This window comes from Mirounga leonina, unplaced genomic scaffold (assembly GCF_011800145.1).
Source record: "Mirounga leonina isolate KUSES-001 unplaced genomic scaffold, KU_Mleo_1.0 Mir_108, whole genome shotgun sequence".
Taxonomy (NCBI): domain Eukaryota; kingdom Metazoa; phylum Chordata; class Mammalia; order Carnivora; family Phocidae; genus Mirounga; species Mirounga leonina.
Genome location: NW_023270237.1, coordinates 4,077,061 through 4,098,575, shown reverse-complemented (window position 1 = coordinate 4,098,575; position 21,515 = coordinate 4,077,061). Strand labels below are relative to the sequence as shown.

Here is a 21,515-nt window from a genome sequence, read left to right as displayed (position 1 = left end):
AATAGATCAAGAATCTTGCCACTTCTCACCAGCTCACCAGCTAACACCCTATTCCAGTCCTGCATCAGCTTTTTTGACCTCCAGTCAGGTCAACTGCAGAAGCTTTCTAATTGGTGTCCATTTTCACTCTTGGCCCCTGTTGTCTGTTCTGCACATGGCAGACAGAGGGATCATTTAGAAATACAAGTCACATCATAGTACATGCCTCTGCTCACAACCTACCATTTGTTCCCATCTCACTCAGAAGAAAATCCAGTGTCCTTAGTATGCCCCACAAAGCACTGCCATGTACAGTGTCTGCCCCCTACTTACCTTTGGGACATCTCTCCTTCTCCTTCATCGTACTCCAGCCACACCAGGCTTGTGGTTTGTCACATACATCTAGCTAGCATCTTTCTCTCGCACCACTTCCCTGCTTATTGACAATCAGCTGTTCCTGAAGATAACATGCTGCATTAAAATGCCGGTAGGGAGTCTAATCCCCTTTATTCTAAGTGGGAGAAATTATAATGTAGTTCTGTAAAACTTATATGTCAGGGACAAATTATCATGTTGAGATAATGCTTAACATATTGGGCCCTGATCACCAGACAGTTAGTGATTATTAGTAGGCACTTTGTATGTATTCATATTTGCTCTTCCATTGTAACTGCTGTTCTCAATTGCTTTGACTTTTTTCTCCATAGTTTTCATTCATACTTTCTCAACTTTTGTGGGGGGACTCATTGTGTAATGCTAGGGAAAAGTAGGAGCTAACTATGGAAGGTACTATAGAAACCCAGGATAAGTGAGTAGTAGCAGAGAATGGCCCACACTGAGTGTGAGGCTGGTGCCTTTTAGCTCTTGCAACAGTGGAGATTTGTTGGTGCTTAGTGAATTTTTCCAGAAGTCTGCATAGTAGTTGACATTATACCAATTTTATTCAGACTGTAGCTTGAAATTTTAGTCATGCATTGTTGAGTTTTAGAGACAGAAACATAAATTTCCCTATATAAACAGTGACAAAAGACATTGGGTATTGAGAGATCTCTCTAGTTTATGGTGGTTGTATATTAAAAACCAAGGTAAATCAGACCATCATGCTGTACTTATAAAGTATTTCCATTATTTCTCAATAAAACTGGAGAAGAAAACAAACCAACAGGTGTTCTCCAAGGGAGTAACGTTCTGTGAAGTATGCATTACACACCTACTACATGTATACATACTTTTTCTTTGTAGTAGAGATTCTATTAAGGATTTAGTATGAGGAAAAGAAAGTTTATGAAACATATCACTTGGCACAATTAATAAAAATTCCCACCATACTTCTCTCTTCTCCAAAGTTTGTCTATATTACTGTCTGTCTGTCTGTCTCATTTTAACATGCTTTCTGATGTTTTGGATGTTGAGGTCTTACTAATTGGAAAATAAATAATAAAACCAAGAAAAAGTCTTGAAATAAAATTAAGATTACTAGCACAGAAAATAGAATTATTATTGAATGAAAATTCACTTTTTATCACCACAAAGTAGCAGGATATTAAATTTAGCATCAGAATTTTTAGATACTTTGGCAAGAGTGCTATTTTAACCCAAGTAGCATAAAGGGGGACTATCATGAAAAAAAGTGGAATTAGTAATGACGTCCTCCATTTTCCCATATGATGGATGAAAACCCCAAATCTTTGAAGTTGGTAAATCAGAAGAAGATTCATTCTTACTCCCAGGAAGTAAATATGAATCAGATCCCATCACTATCTTCTTATTAACTTTCTCCAATGACTTCCTGTTACACTTGGAATCAAATCCACTCTTCTCCAAAGCTCCCAGCAAAGTCTGAGGGATCTAATCCCTGCCATTATCTTTGACCTTGTGTCCTAAGGTGGCGGTTCCCACTTGCTCCCTATGCTCTAGCCACACTGCTCTTCTTTCAGTCCTCTCTGCTTGGAATGTTTTCCCGCATTCTTTGCTTGGTTCCATCCTCTTATGAGATCATCACCATTACCCCTTAGAGAGTCCTTTCCTGTTTCTCCTGCTTAACAGGTCCTCAGTTTTCTTATCCCCTTTGTTTTATAGAAAAGGTTGCATTATAACTTACAAATGCCATTATTTTATTTATCCCTCTGCTTACTTTTTTCCCCCTCCCCCTTGCATCAGAATATAATACTGAGTCTTGTTTACCAAAATGCCCATCACCTTGCATAGGACTTGGCACATTTTAGGTGTTCAGTTAATATTTTTGAATGAATGGAGATCTTTCAGAGAAACATTTGTGAGTTAAACCAAATAACTTGCAGATTTTCTTATGATAAAATAGCATAAAGAGATAAACATACTAAGTTGATAATTCATTTATGTTTATAATCTGTCATCTATAACATCTAAATGTGGCTTTTCTTCATTTTTTATTATGGTTAAATATATAATATAAAATTTACCATTTTAACCATTTTTAAGTGTATAGTTCAATGGCATTAAGTGCATTCACCACTAGTGTTGTGCAACCATCCCCAGAACTTCTTAATCTTTCCAAGCTGAAATTCTCTACCCAGTAAAAAATAACACCCTGTTCCCCCCTCCAAATCGACTTTTTGTTTCTATGAATTAGACCACTCCAGGGACTTTACATATGGAATCAAGCAGTATTTGTCCTTTCGTGATTGGCTTATTTCATTTAGTGTAAGGTCTTTAAGGTTAATTCATGTTGTAGCATGTGTCAGAATTTCCTTCCCTTTTAAGGCTGAATAATATTCCACTGTATGTATGTACCACTATTTATCCTTTCATCCTTTGAATGGACAATTGACCTTCTTCTACTGTTTGGCTCTTGTGAGTAATGCTGCTATTTTTACAGGTGTGTACACATATCCAGTTGAGTCACTACTTTAAATTCTTCTGGGTATATACCCAGAAGTGGAATTGCTGAATCATATGGTAATTCTATTTCTAATTTTTTGAGGAACCAGCATACATTTTCCATAGTGGCTGCAGCATTTTACTTTTTCATCAGCAATGCACAAAGGTTCCAATTTGTCCATATCCTAGCCAACAATTATTTTCTGTTTGGTTTTTTTTTTAATAAAAGCTATCCTAATGGATGTGAAGTGGTGTCTTGTTGTTTTTATTTTAATATTAAAATATTTATTTATTTGAGAGAGAGAGAAAGAGCACACGCACTTGTATGTAACATGGGGCGGGGCAGAGGGAGAGCCAGAGAATCTCAAGCAGACTTTGTGCTGAACACAGAGCTGGATGCGGGGCTCAATCTAACAACCCCGAGATAATGACCTGAGCTGAAACTGAGAGTCAGATATTCAACTGACTGAGCCACCCAGGCGCCCCACAAATTGTGGTTTTGATTTGCATTTTCTAATGATTCGTGATCTTGAGCATTTTTCATGTTTTTATTGGCCATTTGTAGATCTTCTTTCGAGAAATGTCTATTAAAGACCTTAGCCTGTTTTTTAATCAGGTTGTTTATTTTCTGTTATTGAACATCTAAATATTTTATGTAGTAGAAAATATACTAAAATACTCAAAGTATGTCTTATTTCTCCCTATTACTAGTGGTGCAAAGTATAATTTGCTGGCTCATGCTACTCTGACCTTGGAAAGTGCTGAGGATAGCTTCAAGACCCATAATCTGTCTATTAATGGAAATGGTGAGTATAGTCTATATTTTACTTATTACATATGTTGTGTTAATAGATAATGTGGTGACAGTAATAACTTCTAATTTTAATATGCTCCTCTGAAGCGGATGTTGGCTTAAATAGCATAGGCATGCGTTTATCTGTGGGTTCTTTCTAATATGTCTATCCCTTTTCCCCTAAAGAGAAAAAAAAATTGTTTTCCTTTTTCCATGCCATTTGCCAGAGATTTGTTTGTGAGGCTAGCTTAGTGAGGATAGAAAGGTTTTGTGTATTCTGAATCTTTGTCTTTGACTTGAAATTGATTACTTTACCACCCTTCTAGTTGGCAATCAAAGACCTGTCTTATTTTTGATGTTGAAATTGAGGAAGCCAACCCTCCTGTTGGTAGAAACAGAGAATATAGGAGAAGGTAGGGCTGAATTAATCTGAACCCTTTTCTCTCTGGATGATACTGGTAGTTGTAGTTTATCTAAAAAAATAATATAACAAATTGAAGAAGGGAGCTAAGTGATTAGAAAGATTTGTAAAATTTAACAAGAGTATTGTCCATTCTCCCAGATTATTTTACCTATGAGGAAAAATACAGAGTGGTGATGGCAAAGTAGTTTAGAAATATAACTTGGGTTATTCTTGTCCATTTTCTGAAGCAGAATATATAAAATTATGTACAACCTTACTTATACTTATTGTTGTAAAGATGGGTGACTCCATACTGATGAAATAGATGATTTTACAACAATATTTTTTAGATTTTGCACTAAAAATTACATTAAAAATACAGAAACGTTCTTAAAACGTAAATGTACAGTGTAACAAATAATTATGAGATGAATATATGCATAACTACCTTCATATCAAGAAAGAACATTGCCAACATTACTTCTTAATTATTCTAGGTGTAAATGTATCCCAGTTTTTATGGTATTCACTTCCTTGCATTTATTTTTGGTTTTACCACCTATGTGTGCTTCTCTAAATAATACAATTTAGTTTTATCTGGTTTGAACTTTATATGGATAAAATCACATTATGTCTTTTTAGCAACTTGGTTTTTGTTCTTTCAGTATTATATTGCTTATAGTATTTCATTGTATGGTTATATCACTATATCACTATTCAATTATTTTTAATAGTTATAGGGTTCTTTAGGTTTACTCTTTCTTGAGTCAGGTTTAGTAAGTTTTATATATATATATATATATATATATATATATATATATGCGTCTATTTTATCTAAAATTTGAGGTTCATTGGGGCACCTGGATGGCTCAGTCGGTTAAGCATCCAACTCTTGATTTCGGCTCAGGTCATCTCAGGGTTGTGAGATTGTACCCGTGTTGGGCTCCTTGCTGAGAGTGGAGCCTACTTAAGATTCTCTCTCTCCCTCTCCCCCTCCCCCCCACCACTTGCACACGTGCATGCTCTCTCAAAAAATAAAACAATAATTAAATAAAATAAAGTTTGAGGTTCATAAGCATTAACTTCTTAATGATAGTTTTATTGAATTTCCCCAGCATCTATAGTGATGTTCCTCCTTTCTATTTGATACTGGCTTTTTGTATGTTCTCTTGTCTTTTTATTATCATTCTTGCAGTAGGCTTGTCGGTGTTTTTATTCAGCTGTCTGTTTTATATATTCTAATTATTTGTTAGAAGTAATTATTGTAGACTATATACTCTGTATTACTATGAGAGGTGTGATAAAATCTGCTGTGATTGTAGATTTTCCTAGTTCCCACAGTTACATCTATTTTTGCTTTATATTATTTGAGCCTTTGCTATTTGATGCACACAATGTTTTCTTAAGGGGATGCCACACTGGAGCCCAATGTGAGGCTTGAACTCAACTCTGAGATCAAGAGTTGGACACGTAACTGACTGAACCACCCAGGAGCCCCTGATGCACAATTTTTAAATTGTGCATTTTCTTCCACTCTTTTATCTTGAACTGTGCTTATTTTTATATTGTAGATATGCCTCTTCAAACAGGATTATATACTGGATTTTAATTTTTATCCAATTTGACAATCTTTGTGTTTTTTTTTTTAAAGATTTTATTTATTTATTTGACAGAGACAGCGAGAGAGGGAACACAAGCAGGGGGAGCGGGAGAGGGAGAAGCAGGCTTCCGGCGGAGCAGGGAGCCCGATGTGGGGCTCGATCCCAGGACCCCAGGATCATGACCTGAGCCGAAGGCAGTCGCTCAACCGACTGAGCCACCCAGGCGCCCCTAATCTTTGTGTTTTTTAATGGAGAATTTAGTCATTTTACATTTAATACCAAATAGTTTATAAGCCATATTATATGATATTAAATATTTGGGCTTAAATCTCCCTTTATATCCTGTGTTTGCTATTGATCTTACACATATCATGTGTTTTTCTGTTCTGTCTTGCCTTTTTAAGGATGGATAATCTTATCATTTCACTTTTTCCTTGTTCTAAGTAAAGTTATAATTCTTTTTCTCATCTTTCAGAAATTACTTCTAGAAATGTCATTAATCATACTTATTAAAGTCTAAAATTAAAAGATGGTTTTACTGTTTTCTTAGACAATGCAAGGACTTTCGAACAGTTAAACTCCATTTCTCTGACCGGTGTGCTATTGTTATATATTATAATTCTATTTGATTTTTAAAGTTCACAAGATGTTTTATACATTTTATATTTACTAAGATTTACCTGTAAGTTTCTGTGTACTATTTGTACCTTATATCTCACATTTGGGATTACTTTCCTTATGCTCGAAGTATAATCCTTAGAATTTCATTTAGTGTGTTCCACTGGTACCATACTACTTTGTTCTTGTGTTTGTCTGAAGATGACTCTATTTTGATTCATTCTTGAAAGGTATCTTTTATAGGATATAGGATTTTGGCAGTTTCAATTTTTTTTCTTTTTGAATATTAAAGACATAATTGCACTTTCTTCTGGCTTCTTTTACTAGCTATTGAAAATCATTTGTCAGTGTGTCGCTTCCGGGAAGGTAACTTTATTTTCTCTTTGTCTTTGGTTTTCTGAAGTTTCATTATGATATAGGTGTAGAATATAATTTCATTTATGCTGCTTTTGGAACTCCTTTAACTTCTTAAAATTACTGATTGGTGTCTTTCATTAGTTCTGAACAAAAATCTCACTTTTCTACTCAGAGAGCCTCTGTTCCATTCTCTTACTTTTCTCCTAGCATTCCTGTTAAACCTGTGTCCGTCTTTCTGGCTTTATCCTCTATGTTTCTTACCCTTTATGATGTATTTTTCATCTTTTTGTCTGTCTTTAATGCTTTTCTGGATTGCTTTATGAACTATGTTCTATTTCCTTTATTCTCTCTGCAGCTCCATCTGATCTGCTGTTAAACCTATATACGAAGAGTTCTTCATTTCTTTTTTTTTTGTTATGTTAATCACCATACATTACATCATAAGTTTTTGATGTAGTGTTCCATGATTCCTTGTTTGCATATAACACCCAGTGCTCCATGCAGAACGTGCCCTCCTCAATACCCATCACCAGGCTAACCCAACCTCCCACCCCCCTCCCCTCTAGAACCCTCAGTTTGTTTTTCAGAGTCCATAGTCTCTCATGGTTCATCTCCCCCTCCGATTCCCCCCTTCATTCTTCCCCTCCTGCTATCTTCTTCTTCTTTTTTTTTTTTTTTTAACATATAATGTATTATTTGTTTCAGAGGTACAGGTCTGTGATTCAACAGTCTTACAGAATTCACAGCGCTCACCATAGCACATACCCTCCCCAATGTCTATCACCCAGCCTCCCAAGAGTTCTTCATCTCTGTTCTTGTATTTCTTGGCTCTGGAAGTTCTATTTGACTTTTTCAGATTTGCTCTGGAACTTTGTATTTCCTGCATGCATTGTCAATGTTATCTTTTAGGTTTTTAGTAAAAAGGCTCTTTTATAGTCTATGACTAATAATTCAGATATATAATGTCTTTCTGGGTCTATTTCTGTTGTCTTTTTCTAGTGGTTCTCATGATGTTTCAATTCCTTGAATGTCTTCATATACTTGTTATCATAATCAAAAGTTTACATACAGGAATAAATTGACGCTTAATGTTTCTGTTTGCTTCTGGCAGGCACCTGCGGGGGGGACTATCAATCTAGGCCCGCTTTATCCAAAGATCATGTCTGAGTTTCTCTTGGCCCCTCCTATCCCCCCGCCTCTAGGCATTAAGAATCCTGGGCTTGGATTATTTCTAGTTCACCACTACCCTGTTGGTGATTCCTTCGGGATATCAGCCTAGCATGAGGAGGATCTCCCATTAAACTAGTTACATTGTTCAGGTCCTAGACTTTGATTTCTGCTTCCTCATTTTGCAGGATCATTAAATCATAAATTCAGACTTGCTGGGATTGGCAAATGCTCTCAGGACAAACACAGCTTCTGTGCTCACTTAACTCACTGGTTCTTATCTATCAAATTTGTACTGGTAATTTCTTATAGTCTTGTTACCTCTTTGTTGCTCTGGGAAAAAATTTTAAATATATTGATTCAGCATTTTCAGTAGTTTTCAGTGGGAAGTTTGGTCTGAACAATCTAGACTTCCATCACCCAAAACTTGAAGTCTGTAATAGTATTAGCATTATCAGTTTCATCAGAAAATCTGGCAGATGGAGTTTATTGTCATTTCATTTGTGTCAGTTCTCTGCAAATTATCAAAATTACCATCATATGTTGAGTGTCTATTATGCGTCAGACACTGTTCTGTGAAATATTATTCAGCCTTAAAAAGGAAAAAAATTCTGCCATATGTGGCAACATGAATGCACCTTGAGGACATCATGCTAACTGAAATAGTCACAGAAGGACAAATACTGCCTGATTTCACTTATATGAGGTAACTGAAATAGTCAGATTCAAAGAAGCAGGCATAGAATGGCAGTTGCCAGGGGAAAGAAGGAGTTGCTAAATAACGGGTATAAAATTTTAGGTATGCAAGGTGGATAAGTTCTAGAGATCTGCATAATGCACTATTGTTAACAGTACTGTATTGTGCACTTAAAAATCTGGTAAGAGGATAGATCTCCTGTTAGGTGTTCTTACCACAACAAATGTAAATAAATAAATACTTTGTAGCAGTTTTCATTCCTAGTATCTGTGAGATATATCTATAAAGATATGTTACAATGAAGTGATTAATAGTCTGGACTGTGGAGCCATCAGCCTTGGACTCCTATTCTAGTTCTACCACTGGCTAGCTCTGTGACCTTCACAAGTTCCTCATTTTATTGTCATTTACATTTTACAGATGGGTGAATTGCAGCCTAGAGAAAATAACATGCTAGATCATGTAGCTAGGAAGTGGGTGAGCCAGACTTTAAATAATCCAGGACAGGCTGTGCTCTTTCTGCTATGCTTTCTGGTCAGGGATGATGACTGCTAAAGCACCTAAAGACTCAAAATACTATCGATGTGTGAATAATGGAATTGATGATGAAAGGGTCCATTCTTTCAACCAGATCATCTGAAAAGTTGTGGAAAGGAATACAATTCTTGGGGTGCCTGGGTGGCTCAGTCGTTAAGCGTCTGCCTTCGGCTCAGGTCCTGATCCCAGGGTCCTGGGATCAAGCCCCACATCGGGCTCCCTGCTCGGTGGGAAGCCTGCTTCTCCCTCTCCCACTCCCCCGCTTGTGTTCCCCTCTTGCTATGTATCTCTCTGTCAAATAAATAAAAAAATCTTAAAAAAAAAAAAAAAGAAAGGAATACAATTCATAAAGGAAGCATTAATTTAGCAGTGATTCCTCAGTTGTCTTCAGTGTTTTGTAAGATAGTACTAGATTCTTATTTAATAAAATGCTCATGGGTAGATCAGCATGGGAACTGTTTGGTATGGCTCTGTTTTAGAGAAACACAGTCCAGACTAACATATTAAAGATTGTGATGTAAAGATTGCCTAAAATAATAACACCCAAAAACTATTGACTTTGGAACTTTTAGCCTCCACAGAAAAAATTTTAAGAAATAATAACGTATGTGTCTAACTCTTTATGTAATACGTATGTATATTCCTAGGAGTGTGGGTAAATTAAAATCCTGGAAATCAGTCATATTTTGAAAAATAAGAAATATTGTAATTTAAAGGAAACAATTTTATACAGCAAAAAGCCATCCTCAAATTTATTCATTAATATAAATCTACGTTAATACAGTGGGTTTTCCTAAATATGTCTATAAAATCAAGAGGAAATACTAGAATTTAAAAAATTTGTAACTCAGTTTTATTATTCTTGATAATTGAAAGGAAAAGCTAAAATGATATCTTTGTCATCAAGAAATTTTTATGCTTTTTATAAAACAATGAAACCACATTGTGAAGATTGACTCACACGGAACTGAGATGTTATCTGGATTCTTTCCCTTGCCTGTGTTTTGTTTTTGTTGTTGCTGTCATTTTTAAACACCATTTTGTTCCCCATTTGAAACTACAAATGAATTAGATAAAATCTTTAAGTAGTGAAAAGTCAAATTGCTTTTTCACTTCCTGTTTCATCTTGTCCTAATGCCGCCCTTGGTTAGAAAAGAAGAATTAAGTATTTTGATTAGATATGTTGCACAAGGATGGAGACAGCTCTGAAAATGGAAAGGGTGTAGTTTTGAGAGTGAGACTGCCCTGGATATGAAATTATGAGAAGCAGCTACTGTGTGCCAGACACAATGATAGATGCCATTTACACTTTATCTTACTTGATTTTCACAACAACCCTCCTACCTAAGAAGGTAGTATTTTTAAAAATGAAGACTTGATACTCAGGTAGCTGAAGTGACTAGCCTAGATGCCATATTTCTTGTCAGAAGTCAAGAGAAGCAGCTGTGACTCTACACTTCATTCCACAGGGGTCCTGAGCTGTAAAGAAACCTAGGTTAAAAGGGACAGGTGATTGCAGAGTATGTGGCAAGGGGTCTGGAGAAAAAGGAATTCTACATCCAATATCCCTTTTTAAGGACTGCAATCAGAAAGAAATTATTTTTCTCTGCATGCTATGAAATCTAAACTTATTTTACCAGAGAAGCCCATTGTTACATATGGTATTTAGGTTCCAGATACATTATTGATTGGAGAAACTTTATGAACTCATCTGAAAAACTAATCATAATTTATGATTCTATTTTTTTAGAAAGTGCATCTTAACTTAAATACAACTAGCTTACAGATATTTAGAACATAAGCCGTTCATAAATCTGGGATTGCTATATAAAGAAATTTGCTTTTAAACTTTAAATTTGTAACTCACAAAGTTGATTTCAGATGTATTACTTAGATGCCTGCTTTTATGCAATTTTTATTTCATTTCCTGTCTATTTTAGGAAAAGAGATTCTCACATATTTATTTATTCATGTCTGTGTTTTAGAATCATTGCCTTTATTGTATTTATGCATTTATTTCTCCCAGGTCAAACCCTTTATTTCTGAAAGATAGCAGCTTTACCAAGGTATTAATAAAAAAGATTTTAATAGTCCCAGGCAATTTATTGTGCTCCATTCTATAGTAGAATGATGAGCAAGCTGGTTGTTAAAAACTTTTTTGTTTTACTTTATATACTTCATTTCGGCTGGTCTTTTTCATATAACTGATGTACCAAACCTTGGCATGGCATCTATATATAATATAATTGTATTTTTACCTAAAAATGTTTTATTTTCCAGAATTATTAAGACTTTTGGGTCAATAATAGTAAAAGCCGATGGCTAGCCATTTTATAGTCAACCAACAGGGATGCAGTAAAAACTTTGAAAATCATTTTTGTGTGGTCGAGTGTGGGCAAAAGGCCATATATTGGGTTTTTATTTATACCCTAATACAGAGAATTGTGCAAATGTGAAAGCTCCATGCCCACCTACACACTACATTAAAGGAATATCTTAATGTTTTTTGAAAGAACTTTTTTAAACAATTGCAAACTTACAGAAAAATTACAAGTTAAATGTCAAGATCTCCCCCCCCCCCACGAAAATACATGAGAGCAAGTTGTTTACATGATTCTCCATTAGCCCCAAATATGTTAGTATGTATTTCCTACTATAGGACATGGGCTACATCACTACCACTATCCAAGTCAGGAAATGAATATTAATACATTACCACCTTTAATCATCAGACTCTATTAAACTGTTGCTTATTGTCCCAATAATGTCTTTCATGACAAAAGGATCCAGTGCAGAATCCTGCATTGCATTTAATTATCATGCTTCTTTCAGTTTCTTTCAAACTGGACCAGTTCTTCTTCTTTTTTTTTTTTTTTTGGCATTTTTAACCTTGACATTTTTAAACATCATCGTCTGTTATTTTGTAGAAGGTCCCTAAATTTGGGTTTGTCTGATGTTTTCTTGGGATAAGATTGAGGATATGCATCTTTGGCAGAAATATCACGGAAGTGATGCTAAGTTCTCATTGCATTCTGTCAAATGGCATATAATTTCGATTCATCCCATTACTAATGATTTTCACTTTGATCACTTGATTAGTGTGGTGTCTGCCCACCTTCTCGACTGTACAGTCATTCTTGTTTCCCCTTTGCAATTAATACATATTTTGTGTGGAGGAGGGGAGTGTCTTGAAACTATGTAGGTGTATTTCTTATTAGTCTTCCAATTTACTCATTGATTTATTTATATCAATATGGACTCATGTTTTCCTATTTTATTCAGTGCATCAAAATCGGTTAATATTGCTTATTTTAAGGTTCAGGTTGTCTCCAGTTTGGCCACGGGGAGCACATTCAAGATGGGTTCTGTTGTCTTTTTGACAGTGTTCTCATCATTCATTGAGTAGTTTCCTTGCTTTATGGCATAACAAGATATTTCAATCTCATCAGGTACTTTCTGTGCCCCAGCCTTGGAACCAGTCATTTCTCCAAGGAATGCCAGTTCTTTTTAATGGAAGTAATACTTAGAAGACATGGTCTGGGCTCTAGGTACACTCCCTGCTATGAGAGCACCACCATTACGGTGCTGCTTTCCCCAGGCCCTCTCAGCGGGCACAGCAACACATATGCACATATGCGGTCTTGTATTTCTTAATCTCTATATGCTGGAAACCATGAGTCCACACCAGTGCATCCAATTCTAATCCCAACAGTGCAGAGTTCATTCTACACATTTGTAACTCCTTTTTCTGACAGAGAAAACCGTCTTCTATTACCTTTAAAAACGCATTTTCTTTGATCAGTCTTCCTAAAGGCAGCCATTTTTCGATCTCCCCCAGATGGATGCTCTCTCCTCCTTGCTGGAGCTCTCACTCATTCTAGGCTGTCCCTTGCCCCATGTGGCCACTCCTTACCTTGCTGAGGCTTACACAGCCCACATAGGCCTACTGTCCTCAGGCTTTCAGTTCCCATGCTTGGCTGCCCTTTCCCTTAACGCCATGTGGACACCCCCCTCAGCCTGCCTGTGCTCTGATACCCCATTCCCAGTGCCTGTTCTCAGATGCCCTTGTCACCGGGCTCTGACACACTGTTCTGGGTCACTGAATGTATGGATTGTGTCCTCACAGCTCTCGGACTCTGACTCCCATGGCTGAGTCACCTGCTGAATGTGTGCACTCTCCTTACTCTTTGGCTTCTGATACCTCGCATTGGGCAGCCACACCATGTAGACACTCCTCACTCTGCTTGGGCCTTGACCCCCCACGCCAGGCTACTCCCTGAAGAAAGATTCCCCCACGTCACCCATCTTCCCCAGCCCATTCAGGCTCTGGCACCTCGTGCCTGGCAGCTCTCCTACTCACCCTCCCCATCCTGCCTTGCTGTAGCACCTTGCTCTGGCGCACCACAGCTCCCCCCACAACCCCTGGCGCAGATGCCCATGTTGGAGGGCTTCTCCTAATGTTCAGTAAGGAAAGGGGAAGAAGAAGAGCCAAAAGGCTTATTAAAGTATTATCATGAAATGGTGCTCTGAAGTGTTTTATTTAGAGGATCACTTTGCTAGCTATTATAATGAAAATCAGAGCAAAAAGTAGAATTTGATGTATGAAAATCATTTTATTAGATGTTTTTTATATTAGATGAGCTTCTTTATATGCCCTGAACTACTTCCATTGATTAAATACTTTAAGATCAAATGAGAGATCAAGAAACTAAAAGTTCTATGTCTATTCTAGGGAAAGATTTTATAAACTAACAGTTTAATATCATCTTATCCTATCTACTTTCTCATATTTGATTTTGTCATTAACTATGGCACTTGTATATGAGTAGGATGAACCTTTACATATGAACGTTCTTATATAAAGCAAAAAAAGTTGCAAAAAGAAAAAACATAAAAATGTATAATGACCTTAAATAAACATGTTTGTAACTTGATTTTTTTTTTTTTTCTATCTTGTTTAAATAGAGGAGTCTTCATTTTGGCTTCCCTTATATGGCAACATGTGCTGCCGCCTAGTCGCCCAGCCAGCTTGTATGGCTGAGGATGCATTTGCAGGATTTCTTAATCAGCAGGTTGGAGGACTTTAAATATCCTACAATTATAGCTACAATCTAGATCTTAATATACTGGCAGTTGTTTTGCCTTCTGATAATAAGTATTTTTTAAAGTCTTCTTTTAAATGACAGTTTCCTCCATGTTAGACATAGAATGATGGGTGACGGGGTTGGGGGTGAGAAGGGGGGAAGCATGGGGTCTGATGCAGTTTTGATGGCTAAGGAGCTACCTCTCCAGGTTCCTCTGCTTCAGAAGCGCAGGAACCGGATAGTCAGCAGCGGAGGACTCCTTGTGGAAGCGGGTGACGACTGCTCCACACCTTTCATAGAAGGGCCTTTCTGGCAGACAGCTTTTGGCACAGTTTAGGCCTCTGGGCTTCCAGGGCTGCCTCTGTGCCACCTACTCCTGATTTATTTATAACCAGAGTTATTTATATTCAGTAAATAATTAATTATGGGCTTCAATGAATCAATAACTTTTTAAAAAAAGATTCCATTAAGAGGAAAGAAATTTTGCATTCCTACAGGGTAGTCAACATTTTCCAGTGTTCTGAGAACAGTAAGGGGAAATTACATTTTGAGTATTGAGTTATTTTTATAATTTTTTTGAGTCATTAGATGGATTGCTGTGGAATTTAAAGCACTAATTTTGAATAGACTAGCATTTCTGAAACTGCATTGATTTATGATTTTATGTGTGTAAAAGTTATGTGGTAATCTTTACCTCCATTTTGCTTAATGCTTTTGAGAATTCCAAACCTTTCTTCTGTGATATTAACTTACTCTGATTTTGGACTGTTGACTTATTGCACACTAAATTAATGGGTAACTCTATCACATTTAAAAATTTTTTTAACTAATGTAACTTTGATAATTGAAGTATTTTGTTGAATTTAATGATGATAAATAATGATTAAGGTTGATGGTTTCTTGAATTTTTTTTCAGCAAATGGAAGAAAGCCTGATTAGTTGGAGAAGGTTGTATTGTGTTTTAAGAGGGGGTAAACTTTATTGTTTTTACACTCCAGAAGAAATTGAAGCTAAAGTGGAACCAGCTTTGGTAGTGTCCATTAACAAGGTAAATAAAATGCTATTTTAAAAATAAAGATATAACATTTTATAAAGTTTGTTCTTTTCTATACAATTCACATTGTTACCATTTATGGACAAAAGGGAAGGACTGCTAAAAATAGGTTAGTTCAGGGGTGCCTGGGTGGCTCAGTTGGTTAAGCATCTACCTTCAGCTCAAGTCATGATCCCAGGGTCCTGGAATCGAGCCCTGAGTCGGGCTCCCTGCTTAGCGGCGAGTGTGCTTCTCTCTCTCCTTCCTCCTCATGCTCTCTCTCGCTATTTCTGTCTCTCTCTTCTAACTAAATAAGTAAAATCTTAAAAAAATAAAAACAAAAAATAAAAAGTTAAAAATAGTTCATAAAGATAAATTGATCTTCTTATTTTTCCTCCATTACAGAGCTTATCCAGTAAAGGAAATACTGTAAATTTCCTAAGAAAACATAGTAATTGGAAATCTATACCAGTAAATAGGTTTTAAAGCAGAGAATGTAACTCCACATTAACATGATATTTAAATTTTTCATGAATTTATTTAAGAGATTATATAAACATAAATCGTTAGTTCATATTACAGTGATGCTTTTTGTAGTTAATATTCAAATGAACCCATAAAAAGACATTCCTGAGACTACTTCCTGATTTCTTATGTGATTGATGGGCAGTTGTCCAGCCTTGTGTCAGAACAGGAAAGCCTGATCCCTCCCCACCCCACCCCCCTGCCATGCACACGTGTGCACACACATGCACACACAAGCACACATACACATACATACATGCATGCACACGCACACACACACTTATACCATCATCTTAAATTTATCTTCATCTGTTATCCAAGCCTAGTGCTTCCCCCTCCCCCCCCCTTTTTGGCATTCCTACTCTGGAGTACTTTAATGGCATTTCTAGAGCAGAATATCATGTTTTCTCTCCATAGACTGTACTTAATTGTTTCTAGTTGTTTTACTTTGCTTGCTTGTGGAGTGATTGAATTGAAGGCAATGGTAAAGTATGAGCCATCACATCTGTTAACTGTGCATGTTCTACTTGACTTTAAATTATCTTTTGAAAAAAAAAAGTTGTATGTCCTGAGAAACATATGGATACTAGTTTGCTAATCTATAAGGACTTGAGTTAATTTCTCTGATCTTTTCCAATAATAACATTTGGTCTGTTTCTATCCTGCTTTTGGAAATTATACTGCTTTTTCTTGAAGGAATTTCTTCAGTGAGACCTTTTAAATTAAGTCCACTTAATTTATCTGTTTTGTGCATCAGGAAGATTAGTGCTGCTCTTAAATAATAAACCTCAATGTTACAACACGGTGAATTTATTTTGGTTTAGATAATTAGGTTTATGAAAGTATATTTTTATTATTGGAAAATTGATATAATTTTTTCATTACTTGCCAGTGTTTTGTTTTGTTTATGCAGTGTCCACTTTTCCCCACCTTAGCCTTTTGAAAATTTCAGATGTGCAGAAGAGTTGAAAGAATAGAATAATGAACAGCTATCGTTAATATTTTATCATATTTGCTTTCTCTTTACGTAGTTTGAGATTTTTTTCAGAACCATTTGAAAATAAATAGCAAACAGCATAACGTTTCTTCCTAAAATATTTCAGCATGTTTCTCCTAAAAACAAGGACATTTCCTTCATAACCATAATATTATTACCACACTCAAGAAATTTATTGTTGATAAAATAATAATACCTAATATATAGAGCAAATTATCCCAGTTGTCCCTACAGTGTTCTTGCTAATGTTTGTTTATTGTTTGATCCAAGACCCCCATTAGGGATCATAAATTGTAGCAGGTCACCATGTCTTTTGATTGTTTCCTTTTTTTTCTAAATTGGACGCATCACTCACTGCCTCTTTTTCTTTTTTTGTCTTTTATTATATTGACATTTTGGAAAAGTCCATGCCAGTCCCCACATCTGTTTTTGACTAATTGTTTCACTAGGATTCAGGTAGATGCTTTTGACAAGAGTTCTGGATAGATGATTTTGTCTAAACTGTTTTTCACTAGGTACCTAGGTAGTAAAAATAGAATTCTACCAATTTTTCTCTTACATGTTATACAATAGAATATGGATAGTCCTAAAACAAATTAAAATGTAATCTAGACAAAGGATATTTTAAAATTCATTTGTTTTATTTGAAAACAGTTTTCAAGGTATTCATTTTACCATATCAGTCCTTTATGGCAGGCAGAGCCGGTAAGTCAGCCCTGTTTTATAGGTATGTTATTTCTGTTTTATAAGTGAAGAAACTGACTCACAGATCAGATAGAACTTGTCTAGCTAGTAAGTAAAATTATATGGCTCACTGTTTTTCTGTTTCCTTACAGACATACTGCTAGACTAGATTTGGAAGACAAAATTAGACTTTTTCCTATCTCCATACCCACTCTGAATAAGTTTTGAAAGTAAGAAGTATCTCTGAAATGAGGTTGTGAGCCTGAAGCCACAGTTTCTACCTCTTGGCAATGGCTTAGACATGTGTTGAATCTTTAGCATTTAAATGTAAGAGGGCAGTTATAGTGGAACCCCTCTGTTACTGTAACCAGGGTATGTGTATTTTCTTGTCTGATGACAAGGGTGTAATTCCAGAAAAGCAGTTAACAGTGTTTACATGGCCCAGCTGAATTGACCTTTTTTCAATTGATTCATTTTTCCTTGTGTTAATAAAAGCTGATGGCCTGGTGACTGATGTGATTCTGTAGTCAATCAGCTCCATTATTAAGATGCCTGAAGTCACCATACTTAGAAATCCCAGTGGTGGTTTCACAACTGACCATTACAAATTCACAGGAAAATGATTAATCTAGTAATTTGTATGGACTCGACCTTAGACTTGGGGACAACCATGGGCTATATTTGACCCTGAGGACTGATGACATAAACTGTCATTGTGCATGACTTTTGTCTCAAGTACAAAAGAGGATTTTAAGATTAAACCATGAGGTAAGGGTTAGGTTGAAAAGATTAATAGAATTTAGTTGCTGATCTCAAAGATTGAACTGATACCAAGGTGCAACATTCTCTAGCTTTGTGATGTTGCTCTCTTTATTTTCTCCAGGGCTGATCCCTGCCCTCTCTCTACAGCAGCTCTCCTGTTGGCAGTTCCTACTCCTACCTCAGGTTTCCCTTGAGCCCTTCCATTCACCTGAAAACTGCTCTTTAGCAGTAAACACCCTGGTTACCTTATTTAAATATGACTATCTGGGTCGAGAAGTCTGTTTGTTACTTCTGTAAGCCTGGCTGCTATGTAGTTATATCTTATATTAAAGTCATTTTTACTTATTTTTTCTCAACTTAGACAATGATTCAGATTTATGAAGAAGTTGAAGCAATACTGGAGTGACACTCATGCCACCTAGATTCAGCAGTTACTGTTGCTGTCCAGTTTGCTTTCTCTCTAAGTGTTCTTCTTCGGGGGGCGGGGGGGAGTTGAAGCTCTTTGTATTTCATTTTTAATTTGTTTTATGACGGTATAGCTTACATAAAATAAAATTCACCAATTGTAAGTGTACAATTTGATAATTTTGACAGATAATATACAGTTGTGTAATCATTACTACAATCATTATTGGATTATAGGTTTTTTAAGCTTCACAAATTTCAATTATACAGTAGTGTCATCAACTATAGTCACTTTCAGACCTTATTTATCTTATAGCTGTGAGTCTGTAAAGCCTCTTATCTATATTTTTTGCTGACCCGTTTGAACATAAGTCTCCAACATTGACACTTCATCCCCGAATACTTCAACGTGCAACTCTTAAAAATAGGAAACTAAAACAAAAGTGTGCGTGTGTGTGAATGAAATTACAATACCATTATCACAGCTAACCAAATGAACAGTAATTCTCTTATATCATCTAATAATCTGGCCCATATTCACCATTTCCCCATTTTCCCTAAGACATCCTTTTAGCTTTTGCTTTCAATCTAGGAATGTTCAAGGATTATGCATTCTACTAAACTGTAAATTAGGTCTAGAGGCTTGATTAGATTCACTCTTAAACATCATTCACCACCATGTTTCATGCATAATGACAAATACTCTATAGGGCATTCTGTTCAGAGGCACATGATGTCAGGTTGTCTCATTATTGGCAATGTCACGTTTAATGACTTGGTTAAGGTGGTGACCACTAGCTCTCTTCAGCATAAAGGTAAGTTTTCCTCTTTACTATTAGCAAGTAGTCAGTGAGGTGATAGTTTGCAACTGTGTGAATATCTGTCGTCCAATAGTCTTTCACATAATGGTTTTATGACCTGATTGCCCTTGTCTGAATTGGTTATTACACTGGAGACTGCATATGTTGTTCTCATAATATCCCTCATTCTACGTGGATTCGCTGGCATTCTTTTGTAAAGAAGGACTTTTTCTCGTCAAGTAGGAATGAATGAATCCCAGTCACTCCTGAAAAGACAGGATGAAAGCTCATTGTTTTAACGACCAGTTTTCAGAGTAAGGAGTTGGTATTTCCTACTGGTCTTGTACTGATATTGACAGGCTGTACTGGAGCAGTTGCTCCTCCCTCCAGAAGAAGCAAATGCGTGTTGTGTCTGTTGTGTTCTCCCCGTATCAATGATAAACTCATAGAGTTTTATTTATTCAGTGTTTTAAATTACTTGATTTTTAAATATAAGGTAGATGTTTTCATTGTTTGGCTTACTTTGGAAATATTCTAAGGGACACATGATATTAGTATATTCTCAAATAAACAAGATCTTTGATAAATGCCGACTTGGTATTGGAGCAGGTAAGCACCAAATAAAACTTTTAAAGAATAGTGCTTTTGTTTCAGTTTTTAGTATATTTTCAATGCTGGGGCTCTAAGATCTTTTTATGCTTAATAATGTGAAGTATTAAATACAAATCAGAGTTCTTTTCTTTTGGTTGTCTTTCTTCTTCTCTCATGATTTAGAAAATAATAATTTTGTTTAATGCCACTTTATGTAAAAACATAAATTTTGCAGTTGCTAAGGTATATATAAATAATAGTTCTGTTATTTTGATCACAGGATCTGTTCTCTAACCATAATTTTTGTTCTTCTAAATGGCATTTCCTATAAAGCTAAGTCAGTTTATTAATTTTCATAGGGAGCCATCTATGGAAAGAGTCACATGAAGGAAAGAAAAGCCTAAGCTATTCCCCTCCTCTTTTCAATCCAAATTTGAAAGGATGGTTTACTTCAAAGTGATTGCTTCAACTTCAAAAAACTTCCCTATTAATGTTCTTGAGCAAGACATTCCCAATCAGGGGTACTTAACAGAGCCACTGAATCCTCTATACACTGCAGAAAACATTTTATTAGCCAAAGTTTTATTCATTGCCAGTGGGGTGGGGAGTGGGATGGAAAAGTGGTGTGGGTCTTTGTGATCAAAAGTCTTTTCTTGATTTAAATACTACATATCACTTCAATTTAATGAATAATAAAAGTTGTACTAAACAAATCAGTATCACTACTTGGTGTTATAGGCCTTTGTTAAATTGTCTTGAAATTGCTTTTAATCATTATGTTTGTCATGGACCCTAGCAAGCAGATTATTATGAAGCACATGGGATTTTTTTTTCTGATTATGTTAGTCCTTTAATGTCTCAATGCTACCAATGATTTAGATTGTCCTTTATTAAATATAGCAAAAATAATTATTTAAACAAACCTCTTCCTTTAGGAATTTACATCTGATTTAATTGGCATAAATTGAAAATAATTATATCACACTAATACTAATCCTTCCTAATGCTTGGTTTAATTTATGGTTATGGTTTACATATTTCAAGCATTCCTTGCTGCATATTGTGAAGGTATACTTTCTTTGTCATTAGAGTATATATAAGGTCTAAAGGTTGTTTTTGACCAGCAACATTTTGTTTTTGTTCCTGATTAACAAGACTTTAGACCAAACACCTTTCAAAGAACTCATTTATTCTTACAACATGTTTATGAGGAAGCTGTGAGTGAAATAATGTTATCTCTGTGTTATAGGTAGGAAAGGAGGCACTTAGTTTTTTGTACTTGTATTTTATTTTCAATTTTTGAGGGGAAAAATTTAAAGATAATCTATAAAGAGAAAGGTAGAATTATCTCTGCCTTCACACATTGCCCCCACCATAGAATTATTTTGAAGCAAATCTTGGAGACTGTATGATTTAACTTGTAAATATAACAATTATCATACTTTAGAAAAATATATAGTCATATATATAGTCAATCATCAAAATTTCAGTATTCAAATTTCCCAGTCTTGTAATTTTTAAATTCGTTTTTGAATCAGGATTTTGAAATAGGGTTATATATTGCAGTTAATTGATTTGGTCATTTAAATCTCTAAATCTGTTGGAATGCTCTAGCACTCTCTC

The 21,515-nt window shown here is 35.7% G+C and overlaps 1 protein-coding gene across 1 annotated transcript in view; it reads left to right on the top strand.

The window, feature by feature from the left end:
* The window catches only part of LOC118019583 (rhotekin-2), a 74,206-nt gene that overhangs the window by 39,462 nt on the left and 13,229 nt on the right, over window positions 1-21,515 (top strand). The window contains exons 7-9 of the mRNA XM_035018954.1: window positions 3,550-3,644; window positions 13,977-14,083; window positions 15,012-15,143. Coding sequence (XP_034874845.1) covers window positions 3,550-3,644; window positions 13,977-14,083; window positions 15,012-15,143 — 334 coding nt within the window. The remainder of the gene's footprint in view (window positions 1-3,549; window positions 3,645-13,976; window positions 14,084-15,011; window positions 15,144-21,515) is intronic.